The sequence below is a fragment of the Pinus tabuliformis genome, chromosome 8 (genome assembly GCF_031772625.1).
Source record: "Pinus tabuliformis cultivar Carrire ecotype Pingquan chromosome 8, CPIR1, whole genome shotgun sequence".
Taxonomy (NCBI): Eukaryota; Viridiplantae; Streptophyta; class Pinopsida; order Pinales; family Pinaceae; genus Pinus; species Pinus tabuliformis.
This window is the reverse complement of record NC_142294.1, coordinates 668,740,334-668,767,734: the sequence shown is the minus strand read 5'-3', so window position 1 is coordinate 668,767,734 and position 27,401 is coordinate 668,740,334. Positions and strand designations below refer to the sequence as shown.

Genomic DNA, 27,401 nt, shown 5'->3' with positions numbered 1-27,401 from the left:
AGTAGACTTGTAATTATTAGGGTCATCAGCCAAATCAGAATCAGTGAAACCAACCAATACAGGAGATGCTCCTGCATTGTAATGAATCCCAAACTAAAATATACCTCAAACATAATGAATTATTCTATTAGCTTATTTCAAATGACTTTCATGTGGTTTGTGCATAAACCAAGCAACAAGGACAATAGCAAAGGAAAGGTAGCATCAACTTCAGGTGAAGTACAAGGGACCAAACTTTTTACTCTAGAGTGAAATGGAGAAGGGGCTGGCTTACAGTCTTTAATGTGAAAGTGGCATAGAAGATCATAATCATACTTGGACTGGGAAAGGGAAATACCTTCTTTGGATTGCAAGAATTGAAGACCAAGAAAATAATGCAGGTGTCCTAAGCCAGTCATTTCCAAATGCTTTTTAAGGCTAGACGTCACATGGTTTACAAGGTTGGGATCACTACTAGTAAGGATAATATCATCAACATAAAGAACAAGAATTATAAGGGACTTACTCACGTTCTTGGTGTAGACAATATTGTTAGAATAACACCTAGAAAAGATAGTATCTAAAGGAAAGCTATCCATTTTGGCATACCAAGCTTGAGGGGCTTTCTTGAGACCACAAAGGGATTTCTTAAGTTGATATAGAAGGCTAGATTCCTTTTGTATAATGCCAAGAGGTTGTTCCATATATATTTATTCATGCAAGTCCCCATGCAAGAAGACATATTTAACATCCATATGATGGACTTCCTATTTGAAAGAAGTAGCAAGGGAAAGAATAAGGTGGATAGAGTTCAGTTTAGAAACAGGGAGAGGTTTCAGTATAGTCAATGCCTTTAACTTCTGAAAAACCCTTAGCAACAAGATGAGCTTTATGTTTATCAACTTTTCCATCTCATCCAAACTTGGTTCTATAAACCCATTTGCATCTAACAATTTTTCGTCCTTTTGGAAGAGGAACAAGTTCCCATGTATTATTTTCCAATAATGAACGTTATTCTTCATTCATAGATGCATCCCAATCTAGATGGATTGAAGCTTCTACAAAGGTGTCAGTATCATAATTCGCTAAAACCTGAGCTGTAAATAAGAGGCTCTATCAAACTAATAACATGTACGACGTTGATCTATAGGATCACCTGCAAGAACACCTGATGCATCCTAAGTAGCACAGACCCATTTTTGAAGATGAGGATCTGAAGGAAGATCTGGGGAAGGTGGGGAAGGATTTTCATCCTCATTGTCATCATCTGAAGAAGGAATATTTTCAAGAGTAGAATAGATAAATAGAGGTGGCACATCTACTAAACTAGGGTCGTAGGTCGATATGTTTTCATCAAAACTTTACATCTCTTATAATGATTATATTTTTGGACTTAGGTTGAAGAATTCTATATCATTTGACATCTGCAGAATATCCAACAAAAACACATTTTTGACTCTTAGGTTCTAAGGCTTTATGTTTCTCATCTAGAATATGGGCCCATGCTTCACTTCCAACAACATGAAAGTGACTTACATTTGGTTTAATTGAGCACCATGCTTCTGCTGGACTGATATGGCCAAAAATTAAGACTAAGTCGCTTAGATTGAAGCATACAGTTAGCCATTTAATTTAAGGTATGATTTTCACTTTCAGTTACACCATTTTGTTGTGGAGTATATGGAACAATATGTTGCAATTCAATTCCATGCTCAATGCAAAAGTTGATGAATTTGTTATTAACATATTCTCTGCCACTATCAGATCCTAGCTTAATAATTTTATGTCTAGATTGTTTGTCAACAAAGGAGTTAAAGGCCAAGAACATGTTAAAGACTCCACTCTTGAGTTTTAAGAAGTATAACCAAGTGTGCCTGGAGAAATCATCAATGAAAGTTAGGAAATACTTGTAAGAAAAGAATGAAATGATTGGAAGTGGACAAAATAAATGACTATGCACAAGTTGTAAGGGGGTTGAGGCATGCCAAGAAGCACATTTTTCAAAACTATCCCGACGATGTTTTCTGGGTGGACATCCAAAACAAACACCATCTCTGCAATATACCATAGGAAGACCTGTCACCATATTTTATTTACATAGATTTTGAAGGGAGTGATAGTTTAAGTGAGCAAATCGCTCATGCTAAAGTTTTATCACTTCATGATTATGAGAAACAAATACCAAGGGAAGAATTGATGACCCCAAAGTTTTCAAATTTATATAACTTTGTAGAATCATGAGCAATGTCAGTAGCTAAAATATTTCTAGGATATCTTAGGCCCTTAATTACAACATGATGAGATGAAAATTCAACTATTTTACCTTCACCTGAATGAGATATATGATATAAAAATAGAAGGTTGCACGATAAGGTAGGAACAAATAATACATCATTAAATTGACCATTATCTAGATGAATAGTTCCAGCCCCTACAACACTAAGAGATCTATCATCACTAACATATATATTTTTGGTGTTACAATCATCTAAAGAACAAAACATGGCTTTGTTTTCTCCCGTGTGATAAGAACCTCCAGAGTCAATGAGCCACTGATGAGAATGAGTAGAAGAAGATACGCTTACTGCATAACGAGACCAAGATTCTTGACAACCACATGCAGAAAGTGTTATTCCTGAAGATGAAGTTGAAGTTGAAGTGTGCTCCAAATGAATGTTATGCTTCTTCATTTTTGTTTCCAAGGCTTCCATCTTCTTAAAGAATTTGGATTCTAAGTGGCCATCATGATTACAAAAGTTGCAATGTCTATCAGTCTTCTTCCCTTTGTTTTTTATTTTCCTTATCATTTTGTTGAGTTGAATTTTCATTTTGAAACTGAAATTTCTTTGGACCCTTGTTTGGTTTAGGACCATTCCTTTTAGGATGATGGTCCTTAGGATTCTTTGAACTTGGCTATTGTTGGGTTGTTAAGGCTTTCTTAGAAGAGCTTCCAGCATTAAGAAGACTAAGATGTAATATGTTTTCTTGTTCTCTTATTAAAGAATCAAAAAAGGCATCAACAGAGGGGGACTTGTAGTGTCCTTTAGAAATAAAGGCTTCTCTAGTAGAAAGGAAGACGGAAACAAACATTGAGTAGCCTAGTCCTAACTTACTAAGAATAGAATAGATAAGGCTACCATCTTCCTTCTTAGCCTTAACACCTTCCAAGAGAAGTCTAGGGGTCTTAAACTTGGACAAAAAATCCTCAATGGAAGAAAAATTATTGGGGTCCAAAGTAAGCAACTCATTTTCAATTTGATGGGCTCTAATTTTATTTTTAATTCCAGAAACAGTACTGAGGTTTTTCATTTCTTCATTGAGGGTATCAATTTCTGCGATATGGAATCTAAGGTCTACAGAAATAGACATCCCTATCAACCCACATGCTTGATCTTTGTTATTTTCCCATTTGGATAGCTTATCTTCATTTTGAGGTTTAGACTCCTGGCTTGAGACTATTCTATAAACACCTCTACTCCTAAGTAAATCCACCATTTAGGATAATCATTGGAAGTAGTTGGTGCTGTCAAGAATAACTAGGCATGTACTTTGCATTTTAAAAGAAAATAGTGTTGTATATGCTGAGGATAAGTGTTCCAATTGAAAGATATCGAAAAATTAGGCTGATTAAAAAAATGGCTCTAAAAATGGCTTCCAGATAAAGAAGTTATGGTTTTTTTTTAAAACGTTGTTGAAGATGCCAATGAACCATGTCAACATTTGGAAGTTGATGATAATGGTATATAAAAAAAAATTCCCCCCCTTCCAAACTTAATCTAATTAGATCACTTTTAAAAATATTACATTATGTGACCCACTGTTATATATAAGCGAAAATCGCTTTTACAATGGTACTTTATGAACTATCCACTAAATTGTAACTTAAATAAAAGATAGAGTGACTTTAGAATTATAAGTGACTCACTTTTTTTATAATGGGTGAGAACACTTCTACATAAAGTAACCTTAAAACATATGCATTTTGAAAAATTAACTCAACAAAAGGAAAGACTTGAACTGAAGACCTCTATTCTCATAAAGTAACTTTAAACCAAGTGAGCTAGTTCAAAGATTTAGTAATTGTTGGAAACGAGGAAGGTTTTTTTTTTGTTTGTTTGAAGATTTTGGGCGTGTTCTTACTTGAAAAATCCCTTTTTTTCCTACAAAATAAAAAAATAAAAACCACACAAACCAAACAAACAAGCAAACATATGCAATCCTTATGGCTTAAAGTTAAATTTGGCGTTAGTCCCAGGAAACTAGATATTTTCCTCAATGTTTTTGTTTTTTCGAAATCACACTAAGGTGAGGCAGAAAAGAGCATACACATGAGAAAAATCATTTCTTTCGATTTCTAGTTTTCCTAAATCACATAAAGTCACGAGGCAAAGAGCATACGCAGAAATGAAAGGTATAGATTTGATAATAAAAAAATTATAGATGACTATAAACCAAAATAAACAGAGAGATCAATAACTATAACTGTAAATGAAGAATATGTACCTCTAGATCTTAAAAATGACGTAGCTAGGGCTACCAGAAACCTTCTTGCATGAAAAAAATGGTTTCCTCACTCTAACAGATGCTCCCAACACAATTGATCAGTCCTATCGGCCAAAGAGTGGTTAGAAACAATATATCTAGGAAGCGACAGTTGAATGTAGTTGTACTAGATTCAAATTTGGATCACCAATAGATGTAGCCATCAAATGGCTCTGACACCATGTAGGAATTTACAGGGTAAGTTCCTTAGATTGAACATCAAAGGACACCACTCACAAATAGATCATAGATTAGCACACCATTATTCTTGACCTGGTTAAAACCCTCAAAAGGGGAAATAGTCCATGACCTTAGCCAACATACCACTTCAGACAATATTTTTAATGCAAAATAAAGAAAATTTACATAAGATTCTCTAATAAACGGTCACCGAAAAATGACCCTCCATGCTCTTTAAATAGAGATCATGGATCAATCGGTTGTTAATCCACAAATCAAGTTTTGGTAATACCAAGGAGAGGATGAACCGTTTGATAACTTCATGTCTAAAACATATCGTCACCGTGGAATTTTAAGTTATAAAAAGTACATACTAAAGAAACACGCTTTACCTAACTATACACTAGATCAAATTATACTTAATTAATTCCTATGTGTCAGAATATCCTAACATAGTCAACATTAAAATATATATTTTTTAAACTTTCTCTTGTATATGAAGTGATGTTGATATTAAAATTTAATAATTTACATGGATATTCATTTTTTTTAAATATACCTTAATTTATTGAAAAAAATAAAAAATGCACATCTTCCTCACAATCAATTTTTCTTTTCTAATTCTAAGTTAGTTTGTATCTTTGTATAAAGTTGATATAAAATAACTTTACTTCATATGTAGACATCTAATTATTTTTTTATGGCTAAGAGTGAAATATATTTATTTTTTATTAATAGTTCCTTTTTAAATATCACATATCAACTCTATGTTTAGGAAGGAATTACATCTTCATATTGGGTTGTAATATCAACAATGAAATGAGAGAGTATACATAGAGAAGGATTATTAATGACCTATAATGTTTGTTTCTCTATTATATCCCACATTAGTTTTTTATTTAGTGAATATATTACTTTTTATTTTGATTTTAAGAGGACAAGTGTCAACTCAAGCTCAACACAAAAGGAACTATAAAATGTTTGGGGAAATTAGAAAATTGAGTTTAAAATGAAATGATGAATATCTTATAATAATTAAAGCTAACCTCCCTATTGGGGGTGACTGCCTTGGTAAATGTGTCATCTCGGGGAAAATAAAACCATCCCATGCACTGGTAATGAATACAAGTTATGGTGACTACATCAAGCTTGGTGGCTTTCCAGTGAATGTTCTAGAGATCGTGTTAGTTTTAATCCCCTTGATGTTGGATGTGGTGAACAAAATCACCATTCGGAAATGAAAAGTTGTATTTGGAAGGTTGCACCTACTCGGTTTTCTTGGAAGGCTCCTTTGGGGAGCCAAGAAGGGGTTTCAAAGTTGGTGCATACTAGAAAGCAAGGGAAGCATTGCAAACAATAGTTGGTTAGGTGTTTATTTTGGATCTTGGGTCAGAGTCTACAAGGGGATTTCTACAGTTTGATAGCCCTATGTCTTCACCTGTATTTGTGGGTGGACATCTCGTATTTTGGCCTCAAGAAAAAAATGAAAAAATATTTATGGAGGTAATCCTATTATCTTGAGCTCTTTTTGGGTTTCATGTTTCTATTATTCTTGGGTGGTGTTGGAAGAAAAATGTGTAGGTGGTTTTTCATTATGGCCCAATGGTGGCTGGACTAGGTGTATGATTGGCCTTTGGAGAGTTGAGGGAATCCAAAGTGGTTGGGGTTTCGGCCCTCAACCTATCATGGTCAAATTTGAGAGGGTCAATCGGCTCTTGGTGTTGCATAAACTTTGTGGGTGTCTGAAACAAGAGTGGGTTATATCAAACGAAGTAGTTGTTGGCCGGTAGATTCAAGGTTCCTTCAAACTTGGTGTGTTTACTCCTAATTGTGAACAATTCTGTAAATTATGCATGTACTTGGGGTTTTGGGCTCACCCATTACCTTAGGCTGAGTCTAGGCTTGTGCCAGGGTCAGGGCCTAGAAGATCTAGTGTGTTTCTACAAAGGGTGGGCAATGGGTGGGGAAATTGCTTCGGTGCTCGGTGTTGGTGGATGTTTCATCATGTCCAAATGGTAGGGATGATACACTAGCATGGTTCCGACCATCGAGGTGGTGGTCATTGTGGAAAGCAAGGCCCTCAGGTTGACAAGGTGGGATTGATGAGAGAGGAAGAGATCGGAGGTACAGAAATGGAAGGAGAGGACATCAAGCCATGTCATTCAGGCGCCCCCCCTTGGAAAAATTCTTGATCAAATGTGGGATATCGAGGCCAACCTAGACATCCTTTGTGAACAAAAATATAAGGGCTAGAACGCGGTTGTAGCATACTTCAATATCATCCAGTGTAGCCAGAATGAAATCCTGGAGTAGATGGCTTCCGCAAGACATAGTCAATGTTGCACAAATGAGAGAATGAATGAAATTGAGGTGTGTTTAGCTTAGATAGACTTTCATGTCCATGAAGGCCACGACCCTCTAGGAGCTTTGGGTGGTCAAGATTTACATCCCCCATCAATATAAAAATTACTGGTTTCTTTTTAGTTTTGTATGTATTTTGGAATATTTGGAGATTTTTTCCATGGGATATAGGATATGAGTGGGCAGATCTCTTACACTTCTGTCTAGCTCTTCTACTAACAAATTTGATCGGAATGAAGTGAAGTGCAGAGAGTTGTAGGCCATCAAAATAGAATCTATTTTCCTCTCATAATATAATGAAAAAAAAAATAAAAAAAATTAACCAAATATATATATATATATATATATATATATATATATATATATATATATATATATATATATATATATATATATATATATATATATATATATATATATATATAGATATAGATATAATTTTATTCTTCTTAATAACAATTCTTTTTATTAATTATTTAGTAAATATTTTACTTTTATGTACCTACTAACTCCAAATTAAACCAAAATTTTCTTATATCTTTATAAATTATGTAAACCTATTTTTTTATTTTAATTTTTTTTTCCTAAATATTTTACTTTTATATACCTACTCACTCCAAATTAAACAAACATTTTCTTCTATTTCTATAAAATATGTAAACCTAAATCTTTTTGCACTTATTTTGTTAATAAACTATTATTAGAACCTGATTTCAAATCCCAAACATGTCTGGTTAAATTGATTATTTCAATTTACATATCTCAACAGCGAAATCATGTTTTATAAAGAAACGGATTTGTGGATAACTTTAAATCATATGTAGACACGAAACATCAAACAATGTTTCTTATGACTATAAAGTGCTGACTTTAATAACTAGCATTTGCACCAGATGTTGCAAAGAAAACGCTGTAAGGCATAAAGTGCGGAAATCCATTATCCATGTAGTGTGTGCATTATTCAACAAGGTGGATCTCTCTAAATTTGTTGCAAGCATTTATGTTGTTGCATTGCTAATTTATTTAGAATCTACTACTACCACCTCTTCTTGGAATATTAAATTTCTTATCACCCCATGATGACAATCCCTCTAATTATTGGCATCGAAATTTTTTCCACTTTAGTGGCTTTACCTTCAACCTAAAGAAACATCAATTTAAGTCACTCAATTAAAAAGAAATTGCTAAATTGCTATTTATCAGGTTTTGAGTAAAAACAATTAATAACTATATTTACAACAACTTTAAATATTTACAACCTTTGAAGTCTTGTATTTATAACTCATATTTGTAACCCTTTAAAATGAAACTAACTATCTATATTTTTATTAATAATAAAAAGAATCTTCTTTATAAAACTGACACTCACATGCTACTCCTATATATTTATCTTATATTTAATATCCAGTGTCCATCAATTGAATGACAAGATGAAAGCTCAACTTAATTGCACATTAACTCCTTTGTGGGAATTCATGTCCCATTAATTTAATTGCAAATTGAAGTTTCAAATACAGTACACATTTTATACCAAATTCAGAGAGTTCATGAACAAACTTTCAAGGTTTTAATGGATCTAGGTCATTTTTATTTTCTCTCATGTTCTGGGTCGTTTGTATTTTCTCTGATGTTGACTATACTAGCAATTGTCCCAAAAGGTACAAACCTTAATGTCCTTTTAATGATCAAGCCTTATGTGAAAACAATCATATTGATCCACTAGTGTACATTGATTTGTTACATTTGTCTTGGTCTATAATAGAGGTGTAACAAATATGCATTGGAATCCTAGAATTTTAAGCATATAACCCACTAAAACGTGACTTAAAATTTTAATTTGTAATTATTTATTCAGTAATTTGTACATTGTTAATTGCAATTTCTCTTGAAAACCAATGTTTATATCAAAATTTTAAAAATTAACACTCACTTCTCCCGTAGTCTGGTGTTTCTTTATTTGATCGTGGTACTCAAGATTGCCTTTCTCCAAAGTATCAAATGTGAAGATGATATCTTATGTGTTTCCGCTTTCTCAGTAGGTTCATGTGATTATTATTATTTTTGGTGTTAATGTTTATGTTTTTTTTATGCCCATCCATTATTTATTATCTAAACATTGATGTTTGAAAATCTGTAAGTGGCTAGTGTGGAAATTGCAAGGTATGTTGAGAATTTGGTTATCTAGTAAGCTTAGAGTCATTCTTGAGTCATTATCTTTACCATCTTAGGAAGAAGAAGAAGAAGATAAGCCTATTGAATTGAAAAAGAACCCTAAAAAGTATTAGGATCCATGGGTCATTTTTTTGCATCATGTAGCAAGATAACATGGCTAATTGATTATGCCACATGAAGAATTAGCCTTTGCCAATATTTAGGCTTATAACTAGGTGATTTTTTCTACTAATATTCTTATACCAATTTACCATGATAATTCTCTTTTAAATTAAAACGTTGTTTGCAGGCTATCGCGGGAGCCGAGCGTTTGCTCCCTGAAAATATACCTTCAAGGTTCCTTAGGTGGATAGCAGAGCTACTATACTTGACATTGGCAGTGTCCAGTAGTTTTTCTAGCTCAAAATCTGCTATGTATGGCTCCATGTCAAATCCTAGAAGGATGTTGCCTGGCTTAATATTTGCAAGAACAAACTTCCTTTCATGTAAATAAGCCAGGCCTCTGGCTACTCCCTTTGCAATTTTAATCCTGGCCAACCATGGCAAATAAATGGAAGAGTTTGATAACCATCCTGCAAGATTAGAGAGATATAGTGTTAGTCAAAGGATCTGAAAAGGATAGGCCACTAAGAACCTTAGAAGCTGAACAAGATGATCAAGATTAGCATGCAACAAGAGGAGAATAACAATTCAAACCCTACATGATAATGGACTCCCTTTTGCAATGATTACAGAGAACTGGATTTGGTTATCCAGAATGTTGAAATTGAAAAGGAATCAATACTCTTTGATAAGCAAGGAAAGCATTATACTCGACCTCAGGGAACTCAGTTGGCAAAATTATCAATAACTAGTTATAAAAAAATATAAAGAACTCAGTGAACAAAATGACAAATATCCAATTTAAATGAACCACAGAGAACGTGGTGATAAAAAAGATAAATATCCATCTTAAAGATAAAAGAGAAATGAAATAAACTGCAACATATCCTTGAAACAAAACAAAAGGGTTGATATATATTCTAAAGAAGAGAAAACAGGGATAGACTCTGCAGAACAATAATATGGTATAATGGACCTGTTCAATATATAACAGTAGAAACATTCAATAGAAACTAATATAAATACTGCAGCCAATTGTTCTCCAGCTAAGTAAGAAGATGTTATGTAGAATAAGATACAAATACAAGCACAGGGTCACTTGTCTTATTTCATGGTCTTCCTAAGAAGGCTTATGAAGTAAGTTGTGTAGCATTCTCATGGTTTTGATAAATTATCATTTGTTGCTGAGATGAACATGTATATGTAAATATTCTAACCTAAAAAAGGAGTAGTTTCTTCTTTCTATATGCAAACTATAGCTGAACCAATAAATCTAATTTTCAATATTGATTTGCATCAATTTCTTTTGGTCCAACCAACAATTAAAATCCATCCCCTGCCACTGCAACAATAATACACCATATATCACCTTCCCATTAAAACTGAGAATTAGCTGCAAGTAAATTGTGAGAACGCGGATGCCTCATAAGCATGGAGTTAAGTTTGATCCCTGAGTTTTTCTACAATCCTCAACTATAGAAATATTAAAATTTTTAAGAAGACTCTGGAGATTTCATAAGCAGCTGAGTTGACAGAAGAGTTTGTTTGAGTCCCAATCATAGAGGTGTCTATATCAGTTATGTCAATGTCTAAGTAGAGCTGTTGAATACGGAATGTGGGTGTAAGTCCTCATCTCTGTCCAACTTATGTCAAAGCAAGGATGCTACATAGGAAGAAAGAATTGGTTAATCGGTTGTGGATGATGGCATTTTTTCTAGAAAATGCAATACCTCCTTCATTGATGGTCTCTTTTGAGGGGAAGCAGAAGCACAATTCGAGGCAATGCGAATCTACATTTTTGACAAAGAAAAATCAATAGAAGTCAAAAACAATTATGGATCCAGAATTGAATCTCAACACAGAGGTGTGCCTTACTGTCTAGCATGTATGAGTGGATATCACAATGAGACTTTTCAGAACATTAGATACCTCAGTGTCAGACAAGGGATGAACAAAGAGGAATCCCAGATAAAATGGAGACTTCTGACTTATTTTAAGTTTGATACATTATAAGTGCTAAATGCTTTTTCTAACCCTAGCATCGCTTCTGATCCTAAAAGAATTCCACAATGTTCTGATTTTTATTGAGAGCTGAGAAAGTGTTAAAACATGGGTACAAACTCATAACGTTAAAGAGGAGTATACTCTAAATATAAGATTTATCCCACGTGTCTATCTAGTCCTGTCAGCAAATCTAAAATAACTGATCTTACCATTGGTTTAGGAGCCTATAATACAATTGGATGGATATGAACTCAATTACATCTTAGAAAACATGGGAAGACAATCATATGGGTGGAAATGATAAACTTACATAAAGTTGAAAAAAGCGAATGACTGGTCCAGTTGAAGCAACCTCTTCAACACTTTATGTAGCCCATGAAGAAAGCGTCTACAACAAATATGTCCAAGCCTCAATTTTTATCAACACAACAAACTATTTCAACATCCAAAATCATTATAATTTCTTAAATCCTTAATAGCTAGAAGGAAATTAAAACATTCAGAAGATCGATCCCACAAAGAGAAGACCGATGCCCAAACCATTATAGTTCCAACAGCTCTTGCAGTAGCATACTCTCCTGTAAAAGATGATGGATTCACTTTTAGAAAATATATGCATCAAAATAGGATGTTAACTGTAATACAATAATCTAATGCATACCTTCGGGATGAGCCATCTTTTACATGGCAGTTGGAGCAATCATAATAGGCATTGATATCTTGAATCCCAACACAGTGGTACTCAGACAACCAATATACAGGGATGGAACCTGATACATACAACATCAACCAAAATCTTTGTAACAATGTCAATTCCTCTGATGCTTGTAATGAAAGAGGTGTCATAATGTTCAAAAGTTTGGCCCAAGACAGGGTGACTAAAATTGAAAATTAGAGCTATTCAATGTTTATCTAATCTGATTGCAGTCATAAAGTCGGTGAAAAAATAGATATGGGAGCTGAAGGTACATCTTTTTCAAATGACTATGTATTAGCTGAAGGTACAGTAGCTAAATAGGGTAGATTGTGGAATCCATAAGAAACTCATAATATGAAAGCAATTGAAGGGCTATCTTTGTAAAAAAATTAAAAAACAACCATGCAGAAACAAATTGAACCATCTCACATCCTACTCACAAACTCAAACTAAACAATTATTAGACCCATGCCTTCTGTTAGTGGATATCACAATGAGACTTTTGAGAACATTAGATACCTCAGTGTCAGACAAGGGATGAACAAAGAGGAATCCCAAATAAAATGGAGACTTCTGACTTATTTTAGGTTTGATACATTATAGGTGCTAAATTCTTTTTCTAATCCTAGCGTCGCTTCTGATCCTAAAAGAATTCCACAATGTTCTGATTTTTGTTGAGGGCTGAGAAAGTGTTAAAACATGAGTACAAACTCATAACGTTAAAGAGGAGTATACTCTGAATATAATATTTATCCCATGTGTCTACCTAGTCCTGCCAGCAAATCTAAAATAGAATGAATTTTCACTACCTATTTCTAATGTCAGACTCCCTCCACCCAAGTCGAGGTGTGTCCACAGTCAGTGCAATTGCCTTAAAACCAGCCCTCTTCGCTCTTCTAACAAGTTGTGCAACAACATTCCTATTCTTGTAAACCTGCCAACAATGACATCTAAATTTTAACACCACTCATACATCCACATTTAGTAAACCCAACGCAATATAACTGATCTTACCATTGGTTTAGGAGCCTATAATACAATTGGATGGATATGAACTCAATTACATCTCAAAAAACATGGGAAGACAATCATATGGGTGGAAATGATAAACTTACATAAAGTTGAAAAAAGTGAATGCGTGGTCTAGTTGAAGCAACCTCTTCAACACTTGATGTAGCCCATGAAGAAAGCGTCTACAACAAATATGTCCAAGCCTCAATTTTTATCAACACAACAAACTATTTCAAAATTCAAAATCATTATAATTTCTTAAATCCTTAATAGCTAGAAGGAAATTAAAACATTCAGAAGATCTATCCCACAAAGACAAGACTGATGCCCAAACATTAAACATTGATGTCAATTTCTTAAACACGAGAGAAGGCATCTTGTAAGGAATTAAATAATATAAGGTGCAATAGAAGTATAGTTTGGACCTTAAAGATACTCACATTTGCAAAAGCCCTACTCAACTTCTGTAGCAAGTTAACAAGTGCATGACTTTGAACAAGCTGCTTTCCAACACTATAAAAACCTTTGGTGGATGCTGTTACAGTCACCAAATTTCCATTACAAAGCTTCACCTCAGGGGAAATGGCATGAAAAATATAAGAAATCTACAAAAGAAACAATTCAGTCCCTAGCCATTATGGAGGTGAAGCTCAAAATTAGTGCAAGATTGGATAAGAAGTGCTCACGCCTATAGAAATTTGCAAAAGCCCTGCTCAACTGCTGTAGCAAGTTGACAAGTGCATGACTTTGAACAAGCTTCTTTGCAACACTATAAAAACCTTTGGTGGATGCTGTTACAGTCACCAACTTTCCATTGCAAAGCTTCACTTGTATATCAGGGGAAATATGATGACAAATATAACAAATCTACAGAAGAAACAATTCAGTTCCTAGCCATTATGGAGGTGAAGGTCAAAATTAGTGCAGGATTGGATAAGAAGCGCTCACGTCTATAGAAAAAAAATCTCCAGGACGTTTGTCTTCAATAGATTGCCTTGTGGACTTCCTTATGACTGTACATCCCAATGTCATTAGTCACTAAAATACTATTCGTAATTCACTTTTTTTTCCCTTCAAAGTTCTAACTCATAAGCTCCAAAGAAAATCAACAAATTAAATTTGGCAATGTGCACATTGTTTGCCATGCTTCATAGTTCAAAATTTTCTGGAATCTTTGCATTACAATCAAATAAAGAACCATAGTTTGATGGCTTGAAGAGTACATGGAAAATCTTTCAACATCATATCCATATTTGTATGGGATATATGCATTCTCGTAATATTTCTATTATACACAAGATTGAAAACTACTACTTTCAAATTATAAAAAATTGCAGGGAACAGTATACTAACATTGGATAGGAGGCAAGAGATGTGAGAAAGAGAAGAATTCATAGAACTGACCAAGTTTAGAGGGAGGACACATTCCTGTCATATCCCCTTTATCTGTGGCCCCTTTGGTAGCAGCCATAGCTGCCATGGCCTCAAATTTCCCCTCTTTCGAGGATTTGTTTCTTCCTTCACCCTTAGAAGAATGTTGGTTTGAGTTCTCCTCTCCATCATTTTCTTTTTCACTAGCCTCAACCTTAACTTCAACTTTTTGAAAGGTCTCTTGTTTATTGCCTTTTCCATCCTTGTTTGCTTCTTTTCTTTCTTTATTGCTAGGTAAGATTTCTTTAGAGAAACATCGTTGTTTTGTTCAGCCACATTCTCTGTCATTGAGTGAGCTGATTCTTTTCCACCTCCTTGCCCAGACCAAGGTTCCCCTTGCTTTCCTGAAGAACCAAAGCATGTTGTACATGCAACAATGTTCAGTAATCTTCTAATGTGTGCAACTGCATGCTCTTCAGTGTAGTCCTCTAGAAAGGAAACTTAGAGTATAAAAAATGCATATTCTTCTTTGCATATATATTTGAAGCACGTATGCAAGTAGAAATTCAGTTTAGATCACTTCAAGAAACAAGAGAACAATTTTCTAATATTATGATTTAACATTATTTCTGACCCCTTTTCAAGATAAAAACATTTATATTTTAAAGAAAGGCAAGACAAAATTTCTATCTATCTCCCCTGACATGTTCAGATGGGAGAGCAGAGTTATTGGTTACCTTCTACAATCGTAAGGGCACAAGACTTCAAGGTGGCAACGTCTGATGAATCCCTCAACCTGTTGCCACGAACCTGGTATAATTCAAGTTTTTACCAAGTCATGGATACTTCAACAAAACTAAGATGGCCAATGTTGCCATGGTCACACTTAAGCTTTACAAACTAATAATAGAACCAGTTTCACTGTACATGGCTATTTCTATCTTGACACGAACACCTGTGTTGTTAATGAAAGTACGGTCATACCACATGATATCCTGAACAGAACAAGTCAATTGCAATCCACCAGCCTGTCAAACAATCCCATTATTTAATGAGCTTCTGGACTACTGATTTTCTTACCTCATGGGATAAAGAATAGTTGGTCAGATGGCATGTCTCCACATTCACAGCTAATAATCGGCATAAATCAAGAATACGGTCTGTGGAAATTCCCTGTTTCCATAAAACAAACATATATTAAAATCTACTATCGAACCAAACATAACTATCCATAGGTCTGGATGCTGCAAGATTGGATTATATTCATCATAATTCTTAAAGCTGGATCGAACATCTATGACAAGACTTATGTTACCACCTACCATCATAAGCACTGGATAATATTTTTTATGAGATAGCATACCTTTAAAATAACTTGAGAATCATCTGGAGTGTTCAACTGTGACGTCTAGCACAGTAGGCAGGACTGCAAGCAACAAACGATACCATATAGTCATTGGTTGCCACCCTAACAATTTCTTATTTTTAAAAGAAAACAGAGACCTCATATTTGTATTGATATAAAAGTACTAAGATCAGATGAACTTGTGAATAGCCAAGAAGCTGCCCACAGCTGGTCTTTGCCTTTTCAACCAATTAATCACATCGAGATCAGAGGGAACAACCACCGAAACGTAATGACAGGGCATCGGAGAGTAACCACAACAGTATAAGAACATCTAATATTACCATATAAAAGACATTTCACAAGGACACTTTATGAAGATGAGTAAAGAGAGATTATGAATCAAAGAGTTTTGACTCGGACAAGGAGCAGGAAATTTTGGTGAAAATTGAGCCTTTGGAAGCTGAAAAAAGTTTATGAATTAAAAAGCTTTGACTCAGACAAGAATCAGGCAATTTTGGTGAAAAGTGAGCTTTTGGAAGCCGACTTACAGATGGTAGCTATAAATCCCTTGCCAGGGGTGGACTGAGTTAAAAGAAAAAGAAAAAAACAACAACAGGATTGAGAATTTCTTTGTAAAGTGGATATTTTTGAATACCTAAAAGAGTATCTATTTGTATTTACTACATACCCTTGAAGAATGTGATTTCCATTCTTTTTTATTTAGGTTGTACTACATATTTTTTTTAAATGATATCTGTTCCTTTTTGTCAAATAGAGGATTTGCAATACTTTTCCTTGAAAAAGGAAAAAGGAAACCACTCAGGTTGTAGAACACCATCATTTTTTTATCAGTAACTGTACATTGATGTATGACATAAAAAAATTTGACTCCTAAAGATGAACAGACAAAATTTTAGATGTTTGAAAGCAGTTGTTTTGCAAGCTTTATGTGCAATCTCTCACTTGAAAGGGATTGGCGTTAATGAGATAGACAATGAGCATGTTGAGATAGCAAACTTGTTGGTGAGATGGATATTTTTGTCAGATCTCCAGCTCATTGGTCGTTCATCCAGCTAATTGGGAACATCCAGCTAATTGGGAGCATCCAGCTAATTGGGAACATCCAGCTAATTGGGAGCACATCAATTGGAGCATTGGGGGCTATTTGTGAATCATATATAGAGCTCCAACAAATGGCATTGGAGCTTTCATCTTGGGGCAGCCTTGGTGAATTATATATGAAGCTCTAAATATTGCCAATTATATCAACTATCCATCTAGCAGCTAATGTTACTATTGTGCGAAGAAAACTGTTCGTTTATTCGTAAGTAATGTACCAAGAGATGAGACCGTCAGAAGGAGAATCGGGTGTCTTCTTTATGGCTTCCTACATGGGCTAGCCATGGATATAATGAATCCTCTCCTCTCACTTCCTGGTATACGTCCTTGCCTCTTGTGTTATCTCCACTTGCATTCAATCCTCAAAATTTCCAGCAGAATGCATAAGTGATTAAATAAAGAAAGCATCATCAAGAAGCAAAGAGTGAAGGCAAAGGTGGATTATTTTGGCAATAGTAAAAGGGGCAATGCCTGACTTTGAAATATTTTAAGGAAATTATAGATGAATTTTAAAATAAATATTAGCAGTATTTTCAATCTGTAAAATTAATGAATGAAACATCACTGGTTTTAGATGTTCTATTTTTTCAATTAAGTGCAAGTATTCTTAAAGACAGCCATTTTAGTAGCTGGCTTCTAGCTGTTTGAAGCTCAAATACTATAAATGCTATGTAACTAAAGATTTTCATCATGAAAACCCCAGTTTGAGAGGACCTTTTGAAATGCCTTAAGTGTTATCCTTTTTTGCAGTCAGATTGAAAGAGAATGTTCACCTCACTATTGTAATTTGCCTGTTGAGACAAAGTGGAAAGATGATCCTTCCTTCTACCAGTAATTACGGTCAAGCCACACAGTGTGTGGAATACCTAATTGTTGTAAGCTAGTAGCTTAAATAATAAACATATTGAGGATAAAACAACAATGTTTAAAAATTGATCAAATTAGCAAAAGTGAGATGCACATCAAGCATAGGATAATATGTGCAAAACAAACAAAATGCAAAAACTTTCTGTGAAATCTAAAATGCAAGCAACAACTAAAGTTTCCAGAGCTTAATGAAAATGGAAACAAGAATGACATGAAATATATATATAACTTTAAGCCAATAAAATAAACTTAACACTTGGATTTCAGCATTCTGAATCGATGCATGAAAACCCCAAGTGGTTTATCAGACACTGCTACATCACATATCAAAGAAAATTAGAAAATTTAAATTCAATATGACCATCGTAAAAATCACTCTAAGCATCCATGGTATATTTCATTCCAAACAAACATTTGTTTTGAGTCCATTACATTAAAATGTTTTCATAAATTTTACTATGTAACAACAAATTTAAGCGAAAAATAAAATTATTACCTGCAGAATTACATTAATATCTGATATTCTGGCCTTGACAAGGCCTAAATTTAAGATCCCCCAACCTGCAGAATAACATTAATATCTGAAATTCTGGCCTTACTTGACAAGGCCTAAATTCAAGATCCCCCAGGAGGTGTGAGGCCACGATTTCTCCTTGGCCTTCATCAGTAACACCCTTGTCCAAGCAATCCACCCCTCCCATGACATCCTCTTGTCCCAAGTTGTACCCCACTCTAACATTAGCCTCAGCCCTATCTCTGCTTCCTTATCTGCTTCATCATATCTCCCCTGGGAATTGTATATCTAAGTAAGAACAACACGGGGCTCTCCTATGAAAGGATTAAGCTCACAGGCTTTTGCAAGAAGGGTCTCCGCCTTCTCATGGGTCTTCTCCCCAGGGGGCATACAAACAGCTTCCCAATAGAAATCTCTGGCAATCACCTGATCTGATGGAAATAGAACATCTCTGTAGTGATCAAACACGGGGGATCACAAGCTCTATTTCTCTAAAAACCCTCTTCTTCTTCTCTTCTTCGTTCTTCTGATTCCTTTCTTACCTCTGGAGCAGTTTCTCCTCCCTCACAATTACAGTATAGAGAGCTCCCATTCGAGAAATGGAATTCATCCAAAGCCCGGGCTTACAATCTTTCAAATTATGAAAAATTGTAGGGAATGGTATACTAACATTGGATAGGAGGCAAGAGATGTGAGAACGAGAAGAATTCATAGAACTGGCCAAGTTTAGAGGGAGGACACATTCCTGTCATATCCTGTTTATATGTGGCCTCTTTGGTAGCAGCCATAGCTGCCATGGCCTCAGATTTCCCCTCTTTCGAGGATTTGCTTCTTCCTTCACCCTTAGAAGAATGTTGGTTTGAGTTCTCCTCTCCATCATTTTCTTTTTCACTAGCCTCAACCTTACCTTCAACTTTTTGAAAGGTCTCTGTTTTATTGTCTTTTCCATCCTTGTTTGCTTCTTTTCTTTCTTTATTGCTAGATAATATTTCTTTAGAGCAACATCGTTGTTTTGTTCAGCCACATTCTCTGTCATTGAGTGAGCTGATTCTTTTCCACCTCCCTGCCCAGACCGAGGTTCCCCTTGCTTTCCTGAAGAACCAAAGCATGTTGTACAGGCAACAATGTCCAGTAATCTTCTAATGTGTGCAACTGCATGCTCTTCAGTGTAGTCCTCTGCAAAGGAAAAATAAATGAAAATCATATATAGAGTATTATGCAAACTTTGAGTATAAACAATGCATATTCTTCTTTGCATATATATTTGAAGCACGTATGCAAGTAGAAATTCAGTTTAGATCACTTCAAGAAACAAGAGAACAATTTTCTAATATTATGATTTAACATTATTTCTAACCCCTTTTCAAGATAAAAACATTTATATTTTAAAGAAAGGCAAGACAAAATTTCTAGCTATCTCCCCTGACTTGTTCAGATGGGGGAGCAGAGTTATTAGTTACCTTCTACAATAGTAAGGGCATAGGGCTTCAAGGTTGCAACATCTGATGAATCCCTCAACCTGTTGCCACGAACCTGGTATAATTCAAGTTTTTACCAAGTCATGGATACTTCAAGAAAACTAAGATGGCCAATGTTGCCATGGTCACACTTAAGCTTTACAAACTAATAATAGAACTAGTTTCACTGTACATGGCTATTTATATCTTGACACGAACACCTGTTTTGTTAATGCAGTTAGGGTCATACCACATGATATCCTGAATAGAACCAGTCAATTGCAATCCACCAGCCTGTCAAACAATCCCATTATTTAATGAGCTTCTGAACTACTGATTTTCTTACCTCATGGGATAAAGAAAAGTTGGTCAGATGGCATGTCTCCACATTCACAGCTAATAATCGACATAAATCAAGAATACGTTCTGTGGAAATTCCCTGTTTCCATAAAACAAACATATATTAAAATCTACTGTCGAACCAAACATAACTATCCATAGGTCCGGATGTTGCAAGATTGGATTATATTCATCATAATTCTTAAAGCTGGATCGAACATCTATGACAAGACTTATGTTACCACCTACTGTCATAGGCACTAGATATTATTTTTTATGAGATAGCATACCTTTAAAATAACTTGAGAATCATTTGGAGTGTTCAACTGTGACGTCTAGCACAGTAAGCAGGACTGCAAGAAACAAATGATGCCATATAGTCATTGGTTGCCACCCTAACAATTTCTTATTTTTAAAAGCAAACAGAGACCTCATATTTGTATTGATATAAAAGTACTAAGATCAGATGAACTTGTGAATAGCCAAGAAGCTGCCCACAGCTGGTCTTTGCCTTTTCAACCAATTAATCACATCGAGATCAGAGGGAACAACCACCGAAATGTAATGACAGGGCATCGGAGAGTAACCACAACAATATAAGAACATCTAATATTACCATATAAAAGACATTTCACAAGGACACTTTATGAAGATGAGTAAAGAGAGATTATGAATCAAAGAGTTTTGACTCGGACAAGGAGCAGGCAATTTTGGTGAAAATTTAGCCTTTGGAAGCTGAAAAAAGTTTATGAATTAAAAAGCTTTGACTCAGACAAGAATCAGGCAATTTTGGTGAAAAGTGAGCTTTTGGAAGCCGACTTACAGATGGTAGCTATAAATCCCTTGCCAAGGGTGGACTGAGTTAAAAGAAAAAGAAGAAAACAACAAAAGCATTGAGAATTTCTTTGTAAAGTGGATATTTTTGAATACCTAAAAGAGTATCTATTTGTATTTACTACATACCATTGAAGAATGTGATTTCCATTCTTTTTTATTTGGGTTGTACTACATATTTTTTTTAAATGATATGTGTTCCTTTTTGTCAAATAGAGGATTTGCAATACTTTTCCTTGAAAAAGGAAAAAGGAAACCACTCAGGTTGTAGAACACCATCATTTTTTTATCAGTAACTGTACATTGATGTATGACATAAAAAAATTTGACTCCTAAAGATGAACAGACAAAATTTTAGATGTTTGAAAGCAGTTGTTTTGCAAGCTTTATGTGCAATCTCTCACTTGAAAGGGATTGGCGTTAATGAGATAGACAATGAGCATGTTGAGATAGCAAACTTGTTGGTGAGATGGATATTTCTGTCAGATCTCCAGCTCATTGGTCGTTCATCATTTAGGGAACATCCAGCTAATTGGGAGTACATCAATTGGAGCATTGGGGGCTGTTTGTGAATCATATATAGAGCTCCAACAAATGGCATTGGAGCTTTCATCTTGGGGCAGCCTTGGTGAATTATATATGAAGCTCCAAATATTGCCAATTATATCAACTATCCATCTAGCAGCTAATGTTACTATTGTGCGAAGAAAACTGTTCGTTTGTTCGTAAGTAATGTACCAAGAGATGAGACCGTGAGAAGGAGAATCGGGTGTCTTCTTTATGGCTTCCTACATGGGCTAGCCATGGATATAATGAATCCTCTCCTCTCACTTCCTGGTATACGTCCTTGCCTCTTGTGTTATCTCCACTTGCATTCAATCCTCAAAATTTCCAGCAGAATGCATAAGTGATTAAATAAAGAAAGCATCATCAAGAAGCAAAGAGTGAAGGCAAAGGTGGATTATTTTTGCAATAGTAAAAGGGGCAATGCCTAACTTTGAAATATTTTAAGGAAATTATAGATGAATTTTAAAATAAATATTAGCAGCATTTTCAATCTGTAAAATTAATGAATGAAACATCACTAGTTTTAGATGTTCTGTTTTTTCAATTAAGTGCAAGTATTCTTAAAGACAACCATTTTAGTAGCTGGCTTCTAGCTGTTTGAAGCTCAAATACTATAAATGCTATGTAACTAAAGATTTTCATCATGAAAACCCCAGTTTGAGAGGACCTTTTGAAATGCCTTAAGTGTTATCCTTTTTTGCAGTCATATTGAAAGAGAATGTTCACCTCACTATTGTAATTTCCCTGTTGAGACAAAGTGGAAAGATGATCCTTCCTTCTACCAGTAATTACGGTCAAGCCACACAGTGTGTGGAATACCTAATTGTTGTAAGCTAGTAGCTTAAATAATAAACATATTGTGGATAAAACAACAATGTTTAAAAATTGATCAAATTAGCAAAAGTGAGATGCACATCAAGCATAGGATAATATGTGCAAAACAAACAAAATGCAGAAACTTTCTGTGAAATCTAAAATGCAAGCAACAACTAAAGTTTCCAGAGCTTAATGAAAATGGAAACAAGAATGACATGAAATATATATATAACTTTAAGCCAATAAAATAAACTTAACACTTGGATTTCAGCATTCTGAATCGATGCATGAAAACCCCAAGTGGTTTATCAGACACTGCTACATCACATATCGAAGAAAATTAGAAAATTTAAATTCAATATGACCATCGTAAAAATCACTCTAAGCATCCATGGCATATTTCACTCCAAACAAACATTTGTTTCGAGTCCATTACATTAAAATGTTTTCATAAATTTTACTATGTAACAACAAATTTAAGCGAAAAATAAAATTATTACCTGCAGAATTACATTAATATCTGATATTCTGGGCTTGACAAGGCCTAAATTTAAGATCCCCCAACCTGCAGAATAACATTAATATCTGAAATTCTGGCCTTACTTGACAAGGCCTAAATCCAAGATCCCCCAGGAGGTGTGAGGCCACGATTTCTCCTTGGCCTTCACCAGTAACACCCTTTTCCAAGCAATCCACCCCATCCATGACATCCTCTTGTCCCAAGTTGTACCCCACTCTAACATTAGCCTCAGCCTTATCTCTGCTTCCTTATCTGCTTCATCATATCTCCCCTGGGAATTGTATATCTAAGTAAGAACAACACAGGGCTCTCCTATGAAAGGATTAAGCTCACAGGATTTTGCAAGAAGGGTCTCCGCCTTCTCATGGGTCTTCTCCCCAGGGGGCATACAAACAGCTTCCCAATAGAAATCTCTGGCAGTCACCTGATCTGATGGAAATAGAACAGCTCTGCAGTGATCAAACACGGGGGATCACAAGCTCTATTTCTTCAAAACCCCTCTTCTTCTTCTCTTCTTCGTTCTTCTGATTCCTTTCTTCCCTCTGGAGCAGTTTCTCCTCCCTCACAATTACAGTATAGAGAGCTCCCATTCGAGAAATGGAATTCATCCAAAGCCCAGGCTTACCATCCCCAGGCCAGAGAGCAGTCCATGTATTCCCCTTATACGCCGTAATTTGTTATCAAACAGAACGTCCTGAAAACTGAATAGCTGATCAATAAAATCTGCCATGGTCATGAAGAGGAATATGGCAACCAATCTTCTGGGCACCTGAACATCCTCCCCACTTTTGATATGCTTCACTCTCACACCTTCAGCTGGCAATACCTTCTGTATTTTTCTTCTCATTCGGGCAGGACAAACCCTTCCAGCTTCTCCCTGAATTGGATTTTGAGAATCTCATACTTCTCATGGATTCCATCAAGCCATTTGCCATTTTTGTCCTCAATTTCCAATTTTTGGAGCTCCAAGTCTTCTGCCTCGACTTCTTTCATGGATTTATCTGATTCTTTGAGGGCAGAGACTAATTCTTCATCAGTAAAATGAAAGAGGAGATCATCATGGATGAGGGGCCGCTGACAGTCCAAGGCATCTAGTGGTGATAATCCAAGCCCTTTTTAGGCTGAGCGAGACCTCCTGGAATCATCTCATGGGTCCTGTAGCAGACTGGGTATGTTCTGAGGGTCAGAATATCATTTGCTACCTTATGATTGATATGAAGGGTTTCTTGAAGTCGATTTCCACAGATCCAGGGTCCTGGAATATAGTATCGTCGAGCCAGGGCAAGTGCAAGGTCTCCACACGGAGAAGCACCTGGAAGTACAAGCGTCGATCTGTTGGGTCGCATAGTATACCGTCTAATCAATTGGATGGGTAAGATTATTTTCATCGTCTAACACTGAAATCAAAGGCTCAGAAATGTACACATAACCTAAGAGGAAAGTTGATTTCAAAGGGAAACGCCTTACGGCGTAAATATTTTCTTCACCGAAAAAATTAATGGTAATATTTTTTTTTTTTTTTTTGTTGACAGGGGAATCAACCACTGGGACAGCGTCGCAACTCGCGTAACATGGGGTCAATTCTAGCCACCACCATTATAACACTGGGAACTGCGCCTGCCCACTATAACACAGCTCCGGGTAAGTCCGGGGATTTGAACTTGTGACCTCAAATATACAGAGTCCGCTTTACACACGAACTACACCGCAGTGCAATTACCAACTCGCCTACCCCGTGGGAATAAATTTAATGGTAATATTAATGGTTTATAAAATATATAAATTATTAAATATAGTTTGTATATTTAATTAAACGTGTGGAAAGTGAATTATATGTTTATGTTCTATGTGAAGGATTAAACCACTGATAGATATCATATATTAGCTTTTATAATCGGAATTCAAAAAAGCATGAATGTTTTAAATGTTTACGGAAACGTGATATGAAATAAAAATTTATGTTTAAGTAAAGCATTGAATCATGGAATGCCGAGAAAGAAGACCGAGTCCAATAATTTTATTTTATTTGTAATAATTATAATGGGTTCATATCAAATTAGATCTATAGAGTCTTAAAAATATTAAAATAATTAGGTTTTTTTTCTTAATATTGATTTAAAAATATTGTAAAATGATTTTTCAATGTTTTAAATTTTATAATTCAACCATTTTAAATTTTATATATAAATATTTTATAAAAAAATATTATATATATAATATTTTTTTATTTTTAGTTTTTAAGAATGTTGCAATTCTAACTTTATTAGGTAATGTTTCAATATATAAGTAAGAATGTGTTGTCATTTTTTATAAAATAATTTTATAAGTTAATGATATATTTTATATCATATTAATTTAAGGGTGGGTGTAAATTATTGATAGTTTTTTCATGACAAGTTAAGTGAGAAGGAGAAGGATGATTGCTTTTATAGTAAATTATTTTAAAAATGCAATATAGAAAATTGAGTTAGTTTTTCTAATTTATAATTAATATTAAAAATTAATCTATAAAAATTTAAATTCTTTAATAATTATATATTATCTTTTATATATAGAAAATTGAATTAGTTTTTTCTAATCTATAACTAACATTAAAAACTAATCTAAATAACATTTATACACTTTGTGTGTATCCAAATAAATTAACATTTATGTGTGTATCCATATAAAATTTGAGTTTTCTAATAGTTATATATTATCTTTCATACAAACATTTCATGTAAAAGAATTTGTACAATTCTCGAAAACACCTTGTTATTGTACAAATTTTAAATTTATATTTTTCGTCATATCTTGAAATTACATAGCTTTGTCATTTTTCTTATTACATAGTTTTGCATTTTTTTAATCACATAGCTTTGCATTTTGTAGGCTACTAGGGTTTTAAAATAATCAAATGATTCATTTTTTAATATTTTTTATATTCGTTTGTACTAGTTATCACATAACTTATTTTAAAAATACTTAAGGAGATAAAAAGTAACTGCAAAAATATATGTTTGCAATTTATGATAAAAAGTAATTGAAAAAAATATAAGAGGTATGTATTTTATGATTATAATATATGTTAAGGTAAAAATATATTCTAAATAGTAAAATTATATATATAGGATTTGTGTAACTAATTTTATAGGTGTGTATAGTTTCAATAGTGAAGAGTTTATTTACTTATATAAAAACAATTTGAAAAATAAATATATGGAGAAAAATTGGAAGTTTTTATGTATTTATAACATTATAGTATATCTAGGGAATAATATGGCATATTTGGGAGTTATGTAAGAATAATCTCAAGATGAATATTAATAGTTAAAAACTATGTATTATTAGTTATGGAGGTCATTTTTAAGTAAATAAAACTCATCTAATAGTGTGAACACAATAAATATAGGAATGCTCACTAGAAGGTTCCACCTATAGAAAGTTCTTTCTCTATGATGTTTTTAGGAAGTTAGATAGAGCTATAAAAGGAGTTCAAGCAATGCATGGGATATATGATGTGTATATTACAATTGCAGAAAGTAAGAAAGCATTGTTTGCGAAGTGGTTTTATTCTATAAGAAATTATATATGGTGCTACCCTACCTCAAGAGTTTTCTCAACATTGTTATGTTCATTCTTGTGAGTGAATGATTTGATTTTTATTCCTAAATTTAAGTATTCTCGTTTTATCATATATTTTTATATTTATTGAATACATAGCATTCAATATTAGATCTCTTTCTTTTATTAAAAAGGGGATTTATTATTTTCCTTCTTACATATTTTTTTAGTGGAACAAAAGAGTATAGTTGACTTTAAATTAATTACGAAAGAATTTAAGTAAATTTAAAGAAACTAGTTAGATAAATTAAGTATTGATTTCTAAACACACATCATCTAAAATGGACTCTAAGAAGTGGAGCTATCGGTGACTTAAAAAACAATTATTTTAGTGTTTTTCAAAAAACAACTAGATAATTAGCAAATCATATATTTTTTGATATAGTGGTCAAATTTTAGCGAAACCAACAAGCATGGATGCAAAGTGGCTATGGTATTTCATAATTGTGGTAATAGTATCCAATATAAGAGGTATAGACATAATTACACCATTTTAACATTCTTGCCTTAAAGACCTATATTGAATAGTAAGTGATTTTCTTAAAAGCTATAATTATATTTTCTAAGTCTTTATCACTAAATATATTGCATTAACAAAGATGATGGTCGTAGTATTAAAGGATTTACAAAATATGAAGATTCATTATGGAAAAAAAGCTGAAATTTTTTATTACATGATGGTTTCAAAGAAGATGCAACCATTTGGTGGAATTTTCATAACCATTACAAGATAAAGGCGCTTTCTGACATGGAATATGAAAAAGCACTATTAGATAGGTGATCTCATAATGGAAAAAGAGAAAAAGAGAGAAAAAATAGTTTATTTTCATAGGGGAAACTCTATATTAGAAGTTCATAGCTATATTCAAGAATAAAAAATCATTATTTCTATCAATCCTAGTCCCTAGTATAATTTCATCAATGTTCAGTTGGCTAATATATTCCAAGTTACAATAGAACATATTTACAAAACATATGTTGACGATACGATTATTCAC

The 27,401-nt window shown here is 34.0% G+C and overlaps 1 protein-coding gene and 1 pseudogene across 1 annotated transcript; both read right to left on the bottom strand.

Annotated features, from left to right (window-relative positions):
- Positions 1-19,015: 19,015 nt before the first annotated feature.
- LOC149237345 (protein REDUCED CHLOROPLAST COVERAGE 1-like) lies at positions 19,016-20,318 on the bottom strand. The gene is made up of 4 exons (XM_089369246.1): positions 20,313-20,318; positions 20,071-20,163; positions 19,728-19,800; positions 19,016-19,443 (listed from the first exon to the last, which is right to left on the bottom strand). Exons 1-4 carry the CDS (start codon positions 20,316-20,318, stop codon positions 19,016-19,018), a joined length of 600 nt encoding a protein of 199 aa, XP_089225372.1.
- Positions 20,319-22,879: 2,561 nt separating this feature from the next.
- On the bottom strand, positions 22,880-24,146 carry LOC149237344 (uncharacterized; annotated as a pseudogene).
- Positions 24,147-27,401: the final 3,255 nt, after the last annotated feature.

Coding starts and splice junctions, on each gene's coding strand:
- LOC149237345 (XM_089369246.1), bottom strand. Junction 19,801..20,070: donor ACTTTTCTTTATCCCATGAG/GTAAGAAAATCA, acceptor GAATTATACCAG/GTTCGTGGCAACAGGTTGAG. Junction 19,444..19,727: donor TGCCCTTACTATTGTAGAAG/GTAACTAATAAC, acceptor TTTCCTTTGCAG/AGGACTACACTGAAGAGCAT.